Raw genomic sequence first — 16,801 nt, forward strand, 5'->3', positions numbered from 1 at the left:
ATTATAGTCAATTCCAGGCAGCAGCCAGTACAATTCCAATCAGTTTTATTTGTATAGTGCAACACAAGTATTTTCAGAACACTTAACATACTAAAGGATATAGTACATTGGTTTATTTCTTGTTTATTTCTTGTTTATTACTTGTTTCAGCTGGCAAAGTAAATGAATACCTGCTCATCCATTCACTCTGGAATTGGCAATTTTCACAATCAACTTGATGTCTCGTTAGCTTCGAGAGAGATATTTTGAATGTTGTTGTTAGCTTGATAAACACGAGTTTCTCTGTGGCCTGCCAGCTCAGAGGCTCGACTGGGAAAATGGCAGGTGCAGAGCAAATGTAATCCTGTTGCAGTCAATCACAGCACATGCTATCACTAACACACACAGGATTTCCCCTACGCTCCCCGTCCCCAGGCTGTCCTGTCAGTGAGGTTACCCATATAGATCATTGAGGACTCAAGATGCACACACCTATTGCTTACATCCTTTAATGTATATTGTTTAGCCAGATTTGTTAGCCTCCGGCGGGTCACTGAGAAACTTAAAAAACCTGTATCCAGATCATCCGGATCAGGACCATTGTGTCTTTTTTTTTAATTATTATTATTCTTTATATAATTGATGAGAACTAGGAACACTGGGAACAAGTGATCAGACAGGTTGCAAACAAGATCAGAGTTTAGCCAGGTCATCTAAGACCCTTCAACTGCAACTTAAATGTCATCATGTAATATAAACCAAGTTGGGGTAATAATTGTGCTGTCCTCTGTCCATCCATCAAACTTCTGATTAGCCATGTTCCCATATTTAAAGATATTAGAATTAATATTGTAAATACAATGAAACTGGCCAAAACTATGAAAACATTTTTTGTTATTATCTTTTGAAGCAAACTTTTGAATAAGAAATTACAAAACTTAAATCTCTCAGTCTATCTATTTTTTTTTTCTGGGTAATCTTCCTGGAGTTCTTCACCCTATTGAGCAAAAAAACTGCCATCTACAAAATGACAAAGATAGTCTCCTCTTCCTCAGTGACAAACCCTCTAAAATCCATTTACGGTTCAACTCCTGGAATCTCTTTGTCTCTCAATGCCCTCCTCTGTCATCATTCTTTTCTCCCTCACATCAGTAGCTCAAGAAATTCTGAAGACTTTTAAAATTCTGGTCACAAGGATTCAACAAGATTGAGTGCCATTTTGAGGAGTAAGGGCAGGTTATAACCCCCACATGCTGGTTGAGAGAAGGTCTGTGTGGAGTGCAGACAAAGATCCAGAAAGGATGTTCTGCAGTTGTTCTTCCAAGAAGTTAATAAAAGGCTGCTGTGACATTGTATCTGTTCTCTATGTCTGTGAAAAGAAAAAAAGAGGCTGTAAAGTAGGACAAAAAAGAGAAAGGAAGATGAAAGGAGCCGCAGATAGATAATAATGAGATGAAAAGAACCAGGATGAACTAATCTCACATGTTTACATCTCAGCAAGGGCAATATGACCTAGAAAGGCACACTGCTGTTAATATGGAACCCACCAAACTGTAAGCTGCACAACAAAATCAGGCCAGTTAGATGACCTAAATCCAGAATAAAATTATTAATAAGATTGCTATCAATAAGGTGTGGTAAGTGGTCTTCTACTTAGTTTGGGTGGGTGATGGGGGAGGGGGGGCAGAAAGAAGAGAAAGTAGGTGTGTGTAAGAGAGGGAGGGAGAGGAAGGGTGACCCCACTCCGCTACTCTTCTGCGAGTGTTTCCTGCGGTTGCTATTGATCCATTTTAACCTACTTAAAGACAAGACAGGAACCCACTGACTCAAACAGCCACGAGCTCACACCTACATAAGTGCACATGCACACAAACATTCACACATCTTCCACAAGTGCTGCAGAGGAAACATCAATAGAACCGCAGACCTCTGAAAGCCATTCTTAATCACCACCTGAGAGGAATCAAACACAGGCAGCTCAGTTTATGCCAAACACTCCCTGACAAACAAACAAAACAATACACCAACAAAACAGCAGACAGAGGATTACCCAATCCACTTGCAAGCTAATTAGATTTACCTGTAAGAGGAAGTGTTAGCTGGGGAACAGGAAAAGGAAGGAGGGGGGTCGGGGAGGGGAGAAGGGGGGGTGAGAAGAAGGGGGGAGGACAGGAGAAGAAAGCAACCAGCACCAGTCTGACCTCATTTCCAAACCTTGCCTTTGTTTTGGCATGTGTGAGGGAGGTGTAGTTGGGATCATGGGGTTTTACCTGACATCACACCAGAGAAAAGTGCCTATGATTAAAACATAACACAAAGCTGAAGTGCTCAATCAAACTTGTGAGGGAGGAAGAGTAATATCAGAGATATTTGTTTGGAAGATACGTGATGAAGAAGAAGAAATTGGCCGCTAGGGGTTTGCTCCAAAAAGCCTCTAGCTACAAGAGACTCCCTTTCAAAAAAAAGTGTTAACTTCTCCCATCAAATATTAAGTCCATACATTGTTTCCCACAAGTCAATCGTCATTCGCTAAATGTTGTCCTTGTGCTTATTGTTCTGGTCGTCCTTCCAAAAAGAATCCCATAATTAATTCGATATTACGCCTCAAACGGCGGTATGTTTGGGGCGGTTTCCTGGAGTGCGGTCGTATTTCCGCGACAGCCGGGTGGTCAGTGGTATCTGCTTCTCAGTGAGATCCAACCCTTGCTCATTCCAAGCTCATCCAAATATGGTCACTTCTGGCTCCAAAAAAACAAGATGGCCACAGCCAAAAATGCCAGACTCGAGGCTTCAAAATGACAGTTCACAAACAAAGTGGGAGACGTTGTGGTGGGTTGCCAATTGGGTCACGCCAACGATTTTGTTTCTCTGGTCAGAATTTGGCTCAATTAAACAAGGTTTCATTACAGAAACTGCATCTCCTTTGCAGCTCTGGGTGATAATGGAGGAAAGATTGTACTTTTTTCTTGTCCATCTGCTGAAACATATCCCAAAAACATCTTAGAATCGGCTACAGATTGAAATAGTGTTGTGAAAAGTATGATGAAACAATGATTATAGTGTCCAGATGAAATACTAGATGTCTAGAAGATTTTTGTCAAATTTTGCAAATGTTGCCTGTGTTTTAGATTCAGATTTAAAAACAAATATTTTCATTGTAAACACAGTGGGAGAAATCACTGATTACAAGCTCACTGATTGCTAACCATAATCTACCAAATTCTGAAAAGCAATGCCAACTACATGTAGAGCTTAATTACTATGCAGCAACAACAGACATAAGAAGTCACTTTGATGTTATTCTTTCCTCCCACCGCCTACAAATTTCACACTAGCATTTTGAAAGTCAACAACATCCATATTTACCTGTATTCTTTACAGTAATTTACCTTTACTGGTGTCCACACAAGTTTAAAGCACACAAGAAAATGTTTCCCTTGTTAAAAGGGTTTTCAAGCTTAAATAATTGCTGATCAGATGTCAAGCCCTTTCTTTAAAAAGCATTCTTTTCTGGTGTTGATCCAGCAGCTGGCTTGTAACCTCACCACAGTTTGCTTGGAAGAGGACCGAGGCCTGCTCTCTGAGTGGGGTTAGTGTTTTAACATCTGAAGGATTTAGAATAAACAACTCTGAAAAATAGCTGGTGAGAGTGTGACCTTAGTTTACTTTAATCCTCAGTTTACTTGTATGTGCGTGTGGGTGTGGAAGTGTATCCACTTAATCAAACCTAATACCTGGGATGCGTGGGCCCTTCAGAGGGTTGGACAGTGCCATGCCGATCTCAGTCATGCCGTAGCGTTCCAGCAGTGTGTGTCCTGTAATCTCTTCCCAGCGCTGCAGAGTGGGAAGAGGGAGGGCAGCCGAGCCCGAAACCATGAGCCTGAAGAGAGAAGGCAGGATATGAGGGAAACACTCTGGGCTCCAGATAATACATTTCTAGGTTATATTATGCAAAAAGAATTGATGTGAAAATTTTTGTCAGATTACTAGGAATGCAAAAGCTCCACACTTCTGGTTGAATATATTGTCCATAAAAAAAAAAACATTAAAAAAAAAAAAAAAAAACTTTGGTAGTTAAGTTCAGATCTGGTGAATGAGGGCCTTAGCATATGAAGCATAAATATGTTATACTCATTAAAGGAGAAGTTTTCAAACTGTGAGGGAGAGTTGCAGGTGGAGGCGAAGATGCTGCATGAGTTGAAAGGAACAGATGCACGCTGCTTATCTAAAAGCAACAGGAAGTTAGTAATTGTAGTCTGTCCCATTGATTTGGCCCACTTACCCACATGGTCAGCAGTTGGAGCTGCAGCAGTGGCTGTGATACACACTTATTTAGGCAATTAAGGTCCTTTCAAACTCTTAGAGCCTGATTTACTGAAGGTCTGCGTGTGTAAAATCACGTGTAAACTCCACACCGCCCGCAAAATAACTGTCCAAGCAGATCTACTAAGGACGTGCAGCGAGGATTGCGTCTTTCAAAGGTGCAATTTAACACACGTTGTCCATTCTGCGTGTTTGCCTGCATCAAATCTAATATTGGGCGTTTCTGCTTGAAGGTGCAAAATATGATTACATTATTATTACATTTCATTTAGCTGACGCTTTTATCCAAAGCGACTTACAACACACCGATGCAATTTTAGGGTTCAGTGTCTTGCTCAAGGACACTGAATTGATGTGTATTTTAGTCGGACTGAAAGAAACATATTCATCAGACGAACATCAGGAGAGACGACTGCTTTTATTGTGGTGAGAAGGAGACGCAGGAAACCAAATAATACGTCGAGAACGTGGTTTTACACCCGTTACAACATTTTTTAGATGACAGAGCGAAAAATTATCTTTTGTCCAGCGATGAAATTTCTGAGTTATTGACTGAACTGAATGATGATTGACAGCCAACAACAAGGAGGAGCCACAAAACACTAGCAAAGTCAAAACTTGTTCCAACTCAGCATTTTGCTGCCTCTGGGTGGTTCCAGCGTGTCTCTGCTTGATATCCCACCAGTCCTGTTATTCAGGTGAGCTGTCACATCCTGAATGAGTCCTGCAGAATTCACAGGTAGCTTCATCAGGTTCACGAGCACTCAGGAGACACTGAATGAAACTAATTCACCTGATTGGTGTTTGTTAGAGGATCTCATCCACCGTCCCTCCTCTTTTATTTGCCGACGTTTTATTATTAAGCCACTTTACCACACGCAAACCCCTCATTTAAATAGAGCGATTTGGACCTCATATCAGTGACGCAATTACTCAGTAAATCACCCGCAAAACGGGTGCAAAATAAATGCAAACTTTTGGAAGGAACACGCAATTTAGTACCTTTTTTTGAGATCTTAGGAAATCAGGCCCTCCTTGTTTTCACTTAAACTCAGACCAATCTGAACACACAGATACACATATTTGTTTGGATTCTGCGTGACTTCACATTCCTCCCATCGACTCTGATGTCGATCACAATTAATGTTTGTAACTCTGTCTGTACATTATTCAGCACACTGCAGACAGGAACTGTTCACAGCTACAACAGTTCACTAACTCCATAACACAGTTGAACTTCCTGTGTGCATCCTCCAAAGATTACAAATTATAGATTATTAAACATAATTATCTCCCATTGAAGTAAGACCAAAAAAAAAAAAAAAATTACAAATGCATTAATAATTAATGTTCTCATGTTCCTCTTTATTTAAGCTCCAAATATCCCCTTTGAAATGGAGGTTGGATGGAGAGTGAAAGCCACACATTAACTCTCACCCTGCATTAAAGCATTCAGTGTTCAGGTCCTTTGCGCAACATTTTAATTATGTTTCTTTCAGTAGTTATCAAAATGTTTTCCCATAATTGGTCACCTTTCAGCACACATCCATACATATGCACAAATACTTCTGCGTGTGAGGAAAATGTTTGCCATTGATCCCACAACCAGTACCTGATCCTGTCTTTGCAGACTGCTTTGATGAAGTCCTTCACGTGAGGCTGTGTGAAGTGCTGATCATAGTACTGGATGAGCTTAGAGTAAATAGTTGGCACAGCCATGAACACATTAACCATGGGAGCCTTGGAGCGCAGCAGCATCTCCCACACCTGGAGGGTGAGGGGGGATGAGGGGTGGGAGAGAGAGAGAGAGAGAGAGAGAGAGAGAGAGAAGCACAACATATAAATAAAAAGGAAAGAAGAGACGGAGATAAGGAGAGGCGTACAAAAAAGGAGAGTATCTAAAGGAGGGCCATTGAAAACTAAATTATTACATCCAGATTCATTCCATTAGTACATGCTATAGAAAAAAAAGGGTATTTTTTTCCCCCTTTATTTGACGTAAATGGCAGAGTGAAGTCCAGACAGCAGCCTCATATTAAACCTGTCAACTCCACGCCAAAAAAAGATGAGAAAAAAATAGTCCAGATTTGTAAAGGTCAGCGGAGGAGGAAAACAGCAGAGCGCCGCAGGGCAGAGCTGTAACGCTGGCCGGTTAAAAGACCGTCTGTGCAGCTACTTTTTGACAAATGTGCTTTTTGACTGTCACAGAAGGAACCACTCGTGTCCTCTACTGCATCCAGCATGCAGCTTTAAGCACACGCAGGCATTAATGGACATAAACATGCATCGTGAACTCCGACGCACGTATAAAAATACCGTTTGAATATCACATAAACTCACTTGTTCAAGGACAAAGCCATTTTACACGCCCCGCCCACTCCACCTCATCCCTCTTTCTCTCTCACACACAGACACAGACAGACACACACACACACAGTCACAGACAGACAGACAGACAGACACACACACACACACACACACACACACACACACACACACACACACGCAGACAGACAGTCAGTCTGGGTACATTGCAGTAGACGATGGGAGGATGGGACGACAGCATGAATTAAGTGAAGGTGAACGACAGCTTCTCTAAGTTGTCGTCACCCCCCCCCCATACAACTCTTCCCCCCCAGGGGAGACAAAATGCTCCTCCCCAGCTGTCTCCCCTTTCAGTCTACTTATCCTCACTTCTTCTTCTTCTTCTTCTTCTTTCATTCTACCTCCATTTCACAAGTGCTCCTTTTTCATTCTCTACTTTCATCTTTGACACTACATCTTCCCTTCATCTTTCTTTTTCCCCTCTCCTCTTCTCTCCCTATCTCACATTCACTTACCTTCTCTCTCCATTTCGTAATTTCCTGCTTCGCTGCCTGTGCAGTCTCTCTCTCTCTCTCTCTTACACACACACACACACACACACACACACACACACACACACACACACACACACACACACACACACACACACAGAAAAATGCAGTCTCTCCCATCATCGCTCTCACCTATAGTAACACCACATCCTTCTTAATGTGCAAGCAATTTCTAAACTCTTCCTTCCACTTCTCCTTTGTGCGACCTCATCACAGACTCACCTAATCCATTATCTGCTGAATTATCTTCCTCTCACCTCCTCTGCCTCCAATAAACAAACACAACTGAAATATATAGACAAATAAAACTGAGATGATGAAGATGTGCTAACAGTCTAATCATATTCCAATCTAATATCCCACAATATCATTCAGAGTTGATCAAAGAATTGTGGGCATCTACGGCTCACCTGTACACACATGGCATGAAACTTGGTGCAGAGTGAAGGATTATTAACCGAGTGTGCCCTGACCATTCTGGGTGGTGTCTATCAAGTGCAGTGAAGCGCTTCCACCAAGTCCACTCTAGAGGGGAGAGGAAGGCAATTTATGTCCGTCAAAGAGCCGGCCTCCACCGAGGGGACAGGATGTGGTGAGAACCCAGAGCCACGGCCTGCATCCTAAACAACTTCATGAGCTGCTCAGCCCTGCTCTCAACATGGGACTCCAGTACAATTGCCAATTCTTCCTGAGAAGAACTAGTTGTTGAATGTCAATGTGTCAGCAGCCCTGCTTACTAAAACCTGTCAGGTATAAAAAGTTGACTTTGATGCTCAGTCAGATTTTTAGCACAGTTTACTCATTCTTTGATCAGCTATCATAATTTGTAGTAACATTTAATTTGTCTTTTATATTATGTTAATAGGAATGTTTCTGTACTGTGACTTGTGTCAAAAAGCGTTATGTTTGGGGGCGGGTCTGTTTGATTGACAGGCCTGGGGTCAGTCAGGTTTTTGCAATAGGTGGGCGGGGCCTAGTTTCCTTGGGTTTCCAATCAGATAGAGTCGGATGGCCAAAATACTAAACTCGAGGCTTTGGAACGGCCGTTCACAAACCAATGAGTAACTTCATGGTTTCTTGACGCTTGATTAGTACAGAAACTCATGTATTGTACATTGTAATTGTACATTGCTAACAGTGTTATGAGCATCAGCAGTCTAACAAGCTCACAATATCAATGCTTACATGCTGACTTTTAGCAGGTGTAATATTTCCCATGTTCTTCAGCTTTAGTTTAGTTTAGTGTGCAGTTCTAAGCACAAATCTTAGTTTTGGGCTGATGGGCATCTCATGTTTCGCATGAGAAGTCTAACGATCACCAAAACCAATGGGATTTATCATCTGGGGACCATGACTGACTGTACCAAATATTATACCAACAAATCAAGTTCAAGTTTAGATATTTTGCAGGATAAAGAAAGATTTTGAGGCCAGTAGGCTTCCTCCTCTGGGGACCATGAATGTCTGCAGAAAATTACAGGGGAATCCATCAAATATTTGCTGAGATCTTTCTGTATGAACCAAAGTGGTGGGTGACTAAGAAATATCAACCTGCTGTATAGAGTGACACTGTCATCCTGCCAAATAATGACAAAACGCTTCACCCTCCAACGTTTTGTCTAACCTCATATTGCAAGATGAAATATTACATTAGAACAGGCAGTTGTGTTTCCAAGCAGTTCTCCCATCAATCAGGCAACTTAATAAAATGCCTTTGCCTGTTACAGCACAATAAACTGATGCTTTGTCCCTCCCTCTCGAGAAATATCTCAGCAATGATTGTGATATTACGTTCATGTAGTTGCTGTGATGAAGTAGTCAATAGGGATTCAAGTAAATAAAGTAAATCTGATCAGAGCTGCTGCGTGAATCCCAGTAAGACGATCTGCTCCCGTCATCCTGCAACAGCTCACTTGAAATAGACTTATCTGTGATTTACTGGATCACAATTCCTGCACTGAGAATTTTTGTCACTATCTCCAGGCAAAATCGGACAAAAATCAATGCTGGCCTCTGCTGCCTAGGCTACCTTTCAGAGATCTGAGGGGATAGAAGAGACAGACTATCGATCACTTCATCAATGTACTGTAACTTCAGGAGGAAGAGAATAAAGGTTTTTTTCTAAGGGTGAGAGAAGGGGTTTTGTGGTTTGGTACACAAGGTCAGTGATAACCCTTGAATACTGATAGCTCTAACAGTGTAGCAATACCCCTGTTGACAGACACACTACATATGTCCTTTGAGGATCTTTCTTTTGCAACCTTCCTTCACTGCCATGAATTTGTGGAGTTCCTGACTGACAAAGAAAAAACGCACGTACGTTAGAAAACATGTGCATTTACACTTCCATAAAAGCACACACGCACACACACACACACACACACACACACACACACACACACACACACACACACACACACACACACACACACACTTAGCACCCCATCTTCCCCTCCTTTCTCTGGGCCAAACAAGCACTATCATCCTTCAATGTCAGCTCATCGATTGATCTGCTGCTTAAGCCCCTGCCGTGAGTCGGCATTGGTCAGATACAAAGCCACACAGGGCAATTCATCACTGAGCCCCAAACACTTAGTTTGACAGTCAGGGAGGGAAGAGGAGAAGGAGAAGAGAGGGAGAAGACATGAAGCGAGGAGAAAGGAGGAAGAAAAAAAAAAAAAGGGGAAGGGGAAACACTGACAGAGAAAAAGGGGATTGATTTGGAAAGAGCTGAGAGTCTTTTTCAACCCAGCAGGACCTTGTTCATACAAGATCTCTAAATCTGAAATACATTTTAGCTTCACTGTCAAGCTAGCTCCAGAGGCTTCCAGCTGTAAAGGGCCCCTTCAGATGTGTTAATGAAAAGTACACTGAAGGAGAAGAACAAAGAGACAGAGTGCACATTAGACCTTTTGAGGCTGGAATTCAGGAAGCATGACGCAGGTGGCGCCCATCCACAGCGGGCACAGCAGCTTGTTAACGATGCCATGCACGTGGTGGAGCGGCAAGGTGTGGAGGATGACATCATCTCTGGACCACGCCCACTCCAAAACCAGACACTGGACCTGAAGGGGGAGGGAGGGAAAGGACAGAAGGAAGGGTGGCGTTGCCGTCATGTCATATCGTCTTTAATATAAATCACCTCAATCAGCTTCCACTGCTGCACACATTTGTGACAATGATCTCCTCTAAGCCATCATTTGGTCCGCTTCCAGAGGGCACAATTGATTTTTGTGACTTATTTAAATTCTTCGTCATTGTCCCGGTATGCTCTGAAAGCTAAAGAGAGATCAACAACGATAGGGTTTAAATTTAGGGTATTAATGTCTTACAGTTTGTAATGGGAGCACTATAATTTACATGTTTTTATGGATGAATAGAATAAACTTTGATTTTGGTCCGTCACCTCGAGACAGGTGAACTCGTCGGGTCATGTGTGATTTGATTTATCCTATGCTGTTGTGGTGTTGTGATGCAGTTTACTAGTTGAATTTTCTCCTAACGTGCTAGATCCACATCTCAATTCAAATGTCTTGCTTTTGCAAGAATGACGTCGGACCCCAGGGATTACTGAGGCTTCGTACGCGCTGATATAGTTTCATTTTAAAACGGCATTTTGAAACAAACATAATCTTCATCCATGCAAGTGTTTTAGCGCCGTTTCAGAAATAATCACTTGGTCCGTACTAACACAACGCCGCTGGACAGGTAAATTGTTGCAAATTGCTTGAACAGTAGTTTGTCTTCTTTGTATGTAGGCAGTAGTCGCATTATAAAATGCAGAATTTAACAGCTGCTAGCAGAGACAACAAGGTCAGCAACACATATGATTTGCCAGCCATGTTGAATCAATAGCTGGTTGTCAGGGCTGATGTAGTTTGTTTCATTCCAGGAAAGGGTGAAGTGATATAGGCGTGATGAAGGACAGGTCATAACTGATCAGACCAAATCAGCAAGCTAATGTGAGTGTCCGCATCATCGTTTTCTAAAGTCTCCATTTTCCCCTTTCAGACTAAAACACAATCCCAGAGTTCAAAGCAGCATTTCTAAAAGTGTACATTTCTGGGGTTAAAAAAAAAACCCTGTAGTGCGGATGCGGGGTGCGAAGTTCTACATTTTAAAACAACTGTATATTAGCGTGGATGTAGCCTGAATATGGTTGCAGTTGGGGAGCATAATAATAACTGAAATCATCATAATCTCTCCGCATCGTACTCCACTGAGGCTCCTGTTGGAGAAGCAATCTGTATTTGCCTCTTCAACAGTGATTTCTCACTGTGATGTGCAAACTGAGCCTAGATAATATTTCGTACAAAGCACACTAAAATCTAATGTTTATCTATCATCTTTTGAAAAGTAGATTACTGCTATCATTAAAGCTGATCTGAATCAGTGTATCTCAGCATGAAGTCACATCATCATATGTTTTAACAGTTACTCACAGGAAGGTGAAAAAAAAAGAGCACGAAACAATAAAAAGAGCTTAAAAATGCAACATACATCCCTGAAAACAGTTCGACAGCAGTGTTTCAGTTTAGTTTGTGTATTCTGATTTACAACATCCTAATAACATCAGTTATTATCGGTTAATATGAAATTACAAGTGCTGTCATATTGTACAAGTACTGCATTGTAAGTAGAGGACTGCTGAACTATTTCACAGGAATTGAAGCCCCTAGTTATTTCAAGAATAAAAAATAATGAGTTATGAATATTAATTTCTCCTCGGCAAATAAAATCAGTTCTTTTTATAAAGCTCAAAATCACGTATTTCTGAAAGAGACACAAATTTCCCGATAAACTCTATTGAGTTGAAAACAGATGTGGTGATGATGGACGGTTTACACTCTGGACATCATCTCTGCTCTCCCGTGATATTGTTCGAGAGTAAACTGGAATTGTGTCTCTGTTTAAACAATTTCATGTTTTTGGCTGAGTGTAACATTATAGAGGAATATAGAGCAACACTATCAGTACAGGCTGTTTGAGAAAAGTTGTAAAGTTGTTGTAGATTTGTACCTTGGAGTTATATTGAGCGGCATTATACTGCTCTGGTTCTGTGTCCTGCTCGTTGTATGTTTGTGCAAGCAGAGAAAAATGATTCAACAGATCGCAATGTGCTGAAAATACTTGCAGAAAACATGCATAAACGCAGATATCAGACCTCATGTTCATGTTTCTGAGAGTCTGTATTTGAAACCGTAACACAAACCAGTAGCCATGTCGGTGAGTGCGGAGTGCTCTTTCACTACATATGATCACACAGATGGTGTTTAGTTCTCTCATACTATTCATAATGCACAATAACACGGACACAGTGCAGCTCAGTGACTAGATTATAGGCAATGGGTTTTACATGCTTTTTTTCCCCCATTTAATTAGAAACACTGCAGCATTACTGTCAGGCATTTCACTGCCCAAAATATCAACATCAAAATGAAAAAACCTACATTTAAATGAACCTGACAGCAACGCTTTCCAGGAACTCTGACAACCTGATGTTGTTGCCTTCCAGGAAAACACAGACTCACTTAATTATTCACTCACTCATTTCCCCGGTCCAACCAGAGACAAATGAAGATCTGCCTCCTTTCAGAGTGATTTAATTTTCCACACTGTTGAACATGTAGGTCAGTTTCTCTTAAAAATACAAAGGAAAATCTTCAGGAGATCTTTAATGGCATAAATTAATGATTATTCAGGAAGCTTGACTGAAACAAAAGAGGAATGATGCAAATCAGGGAGTCGGATATCTGTGTGGGTGTCTAAACACGTCTTGCACGCATTTTACGTGTCTACACGTGTTAGTTTTGTGGAGCTCTGGATAATCACTTCACAACCTCTGTCTGCATCTGTAGAACGACATCACTACAGAAAACTGTGACTCTTATTAAGACATAGAGACTTGTGATTCTTTCTTGTTGGTGATTTCATGAAAACTTTTGACAGGGGATGTTTAAGCATCATTTGCCATAAACCAAAGCCTTCAAAGGGCACGTTTAAGTAAATTAAACTGCAAATTGTAATTTTTGACTAATTTTGTAAACAAAATGCATACTAAACATGACAATTTACAGTTGAATGTCTATTTATCATTTGTTCTCTGTTGGACAAACTATGTAATAGAGACATGGTCTGTCTGTCAATATCTTCAAACCTAGTTTAGTATTTCTCTACTGCAATCTCTTGTCACTTATTGAGCCACATATGCACTATACTATATAGTTTCAGCAATATCAGCAAATATCAAAAATATTACAAGTCAGTAATATTGTAAATCTGTAATATATGTAAATTAGGCGAATGATTTAAAACAGGATGACATGGTAACTCCAGTGAACAATTTAGAAACAACGTTATGTTCCGCTGTCAAAAAGGTTCAGCATACCCTAACAGTTTAAAGAGCCTGTAGCTGGTTCACACATAACTCACACAGCTCTTTATTTTGGGCAGCCACAGCTTTATAGTTCGAGCTGTGCCGTCCTCTGCTATGTCACAGTTGTGAACCAACCTTCTTTCGCTGCAGATAAATATTTACTGTTGTCAAACTGGAGACGTACGAGTCTACGTGTTTTTTTAATGTAATTGTGCTTCAAAAGGCCGTATTTACCATGGCTTGGATGCTGCGGTGTGTATGTAGAACCCCTTTGGGTTGCCCGGTGGTACCACTGGTGTAGATGATCATAGCTGGTCGATCACCCCAGTCTGTGATGGTTAACTCCTTCTCTTGTGCGTCCTCCACATCGACAGCGCCCAGGTCAGAGGTAGCGGGCAGCGTCAGGCATGGCAGGCCCAGCCGCTGAGCCACCGGCTCCAGAGTTTCAGCGTAGGGCTGCGCCGCCACCAGCAGCGAACTCTGGGAATCAGAGATTATGTACTCCAGGTCAGACGGTGGGTGTTTTCGGTAGAGTGGCACCGCCGTGCCACCGCTCATCCAAGCCGCCCACTGTGCCACCGTATAGGAAGCATCATTGCCGCACAGGAAGGAGATTCGTTTCCCTTCCAGACCCCCAAAGTCAGAGTTCAGGGCGGCACTGATTCTACTTGCAAGACCTAAGCTGCTGCAATACAGCTGCTTGTAGCTGTGCCTGCCACTGCTGTCGATGATAGCAAGCTTTTCTCCAAATGCTGGAGCTCTGGCAAACACTGGCTTCTGGTTTATCCTTGATGATGGTGCTGTAGTCCACGTATGAGCCCTTCTCTGTATCACAGATCCACGTATCCACGGGCCTGGCGCTGATGAATACGCTCTGTAAAGAGTGACTTTCCAATGAGGCAAAGTCCACTTCAGAGAGTGGCAGGCAGCAGCAACAAGTCCAGACAGCATGGCTGAGAATGAACTATTCATAACCTGAAGTCAGAAGCTCAAGATGGCTCCATCGTCAGTGTCTTGCATCAGCTCATATCTGTGAGTTGCGAGAAGAAAAAAAAGAAGGTATTTTAGCTTAGTTTTAGTAAGAAGCACACACAAATCAAAATCAAAAGGACAATCTAATTAGCCTCTGGACCTTTCTTTGTGTGCTCCCATTCAACTAGCATTGCACTCACTAACTCAAATTCACTACATTTGGTTTAGCTGTATTGGTACCTCTGTAATCTGTGAACAGCATCAGAGGCAGATTGAATAAAAGAGGAAAAAGGCACGATTTGACAGAAAAATTAAGAGTACTTCCAAAAATTGCCACAAACTGGAGAAATTCAAGATGTAGATCTTTAATTCCAGGTAATACAACTCATTACACACAACACCTCCAGTTTACAACCCTCTCTTTCTGTCATCAGAACAGGTGAGTATCTGATTGCCACCACGGTTTATAATCTGTTTATATCATTTTCAAAATCACCTTTTAACCCGTTTCTCAGACCCGTCTGTGAACATTAAGATGGGTTGAGAGTGTGTGTGTGTGTGTGTGTGTGCATCAGTGGTTTCCAGCAGTGACCACGTGAATCAAACAATGGGGGGGCTGACGATGACGATCCCCGCTGAAACATAACCAGGTGGCTGCTGCTGTTTGTTTGTTGCCGCTGACGCTGTTGCACACAGAGGATGCTGACCGTCACTGACTCTTCACTTTATGTCGGGAACTGACAGGAAGAAGCTCATTAACCAAAACACGGACAATGAACCCCCCGTTTCGACAGCAGACACCCGTATTAATATGTATTTATTAATACCGGTGTTCAGCTGTGCGGACATCCTTTAACTAGTTCACGTTCACCTTACCTACAACAACAGCCGGTACAATTTGTAGTGAAGGACGGTGCAACGGCATTCATTTTCCGGCATGAGACAACAGTCCTTTGAATGGTTCCTACCTGCGTTTCGACAATACAAGCCATAAATCCAGATCTTGGAAGGCAAGTAAGACTTTAAAATACTTGTTAGTGATTTTAATGATTACTCTGAATTATTTTTCACTTCATGAACTTATTGAAATCGCTGTAAGAGCATGATTTCATGATCTCATCTCTGCACAGTGTATTGCTTTTAGCCTGTACTATTTTTTTTTTTTTTTTTTTTTTTAGATCTTTTTTAGTTTTTTCTTATTTTAATATTAGTCACATTTAAATGTTACACATAATCTGATGTGCTACTTAAGACGCAACACAGTAATTGCAATGAGTTCCACGAGTTTTTATTACAGGCCCACAGACAGACAGTGTTAGATAATTGTCTTATTAATTACAGATCTACAACATATCTTGTGTTGTTGTCCGTTATTTTTTAGTTCTTAACTCAGCTTGGTAGTTACTGGCAAATCCACCGCCACCTGCACTCCCTAAGACAGGGGTGTCAAACATACGGCCCGCGGGCCGGATCTGGCCCGCCAGGGGGTCCAGCTCGGTCCCCCGGATGACTTTGCTAAGTGTGAAAATTACAGAAAGACATAAATTGCATTTCTATGAGAATATGGAGGTTTATGAGTACAAACGTTTTGTTATTTTTTTTTTAATCGATCCAGTAATTGCTTCAAAAACAGCGTAAATGCGACGTCTGCTCCGGAGGAAGAAGCGCTCGGTGCCACAGGCAGCAGCGCTCGCTGCTCGCTTTGTGATGCGTTTGACGTCAAACGCGTCACAAAGCGAGGGAATCTGCAGAGGAGAGCCGGGGCAGATAAACAGTGAGCTGATGTCTGAGTTTTTGGTCTTTATGTTTCTAGTTTATTGTAGAAAGACCTTAAAATAGGGATTATCATCCAAAAACCTTCACCAATGATTTAAACAAAGAGCAATATTGTCGTTATGTATGCGTTATTATGCTATGATTTTACTGGTCTGGCCCACTTGAGATCAAAGTGGGCAGTATGTGGCCCCTTAACTAAAATGAGTTTGACACCCCTGCCCTAAGACCTGCAGATTCAGTGGAGAAGCTGCTCACCGGAGATGTGGGCATGATAGGGGAGAGGAGAGTGGGGCAAATACACAGCTACCCCACATGGTGCTGTGTTTGGCTTTAGATCACATGCCTGTCCTAGGACTTAGTGTGCCAACTAGCTTGGCTGGCTTCATCATCACAGTGCAAGTGGGCACATTCAGCCGCCAGCTGGCAGTCGCGGGCCTCAGATAAGAGAATGGTACAGACATGGCACACGTTCAAAAAGTTTTCACTTCCCTCCCCAAAC

At 41.9% G+C, this 16,801-nt stretch overlaps 1 protein-coding gene across 1 annotated transcript in view; it reads right to left on the reverse strand.

Moving 5' to 3' along the window:
• The window catches only part of acsf3 (acyl-CoA synthetase family member 3), a 34,268-nt gene extending 18,826 nt beyond the window's left edge, over positions 1–15,442 (reverse strand). Inside the window, exons 1-5 of the mRNA XM_069174359.1 lie at positions 15,403–15,442; positions 13,789–14,584; positions 10,088–10,243; positions 5,915–6,069; positions 3,714–3,859 (exon numbers count right to left, since the gene is read on the reverse strand). Of these exons, the coding sequence (XP_069030460.1) occupies positions 3,714–3,859; positions 5,915–6,069; positions 10,088–10,243; positions 13,789–14,526 (1,195 nt within the window). The 5' untranslated portion in view covers positions 14,527–14,584; positions 15,403–15,442. The remainder of the gene's footprint in view (positions 1–3,713; positions 3,860–5,914; positions 6,070–10,087; positions 10,244–13,788; positions 14,585–15,402) is intronic.
• Positions 15,443–16,801: the final 1,359 nt, after the last annotated feature.

This window comes from Embiotoca jacksoni, unplaced genomic scaffold (assembly GCF_022577435.1).
Source record: "Embiotoca jacksoni isolate LCO1_2020_lvr unplaced genomic scaffold, fEmbJac1.0.p SCAF_6, whole genome shotgun sequence".
Taxonomy (NCBI): domain Eukaryota; kingdom Metazoa; phylum Chordata; class Actinopteri; family Embiotocidae; genus Embiotoca; species Embiotoca jacksoni.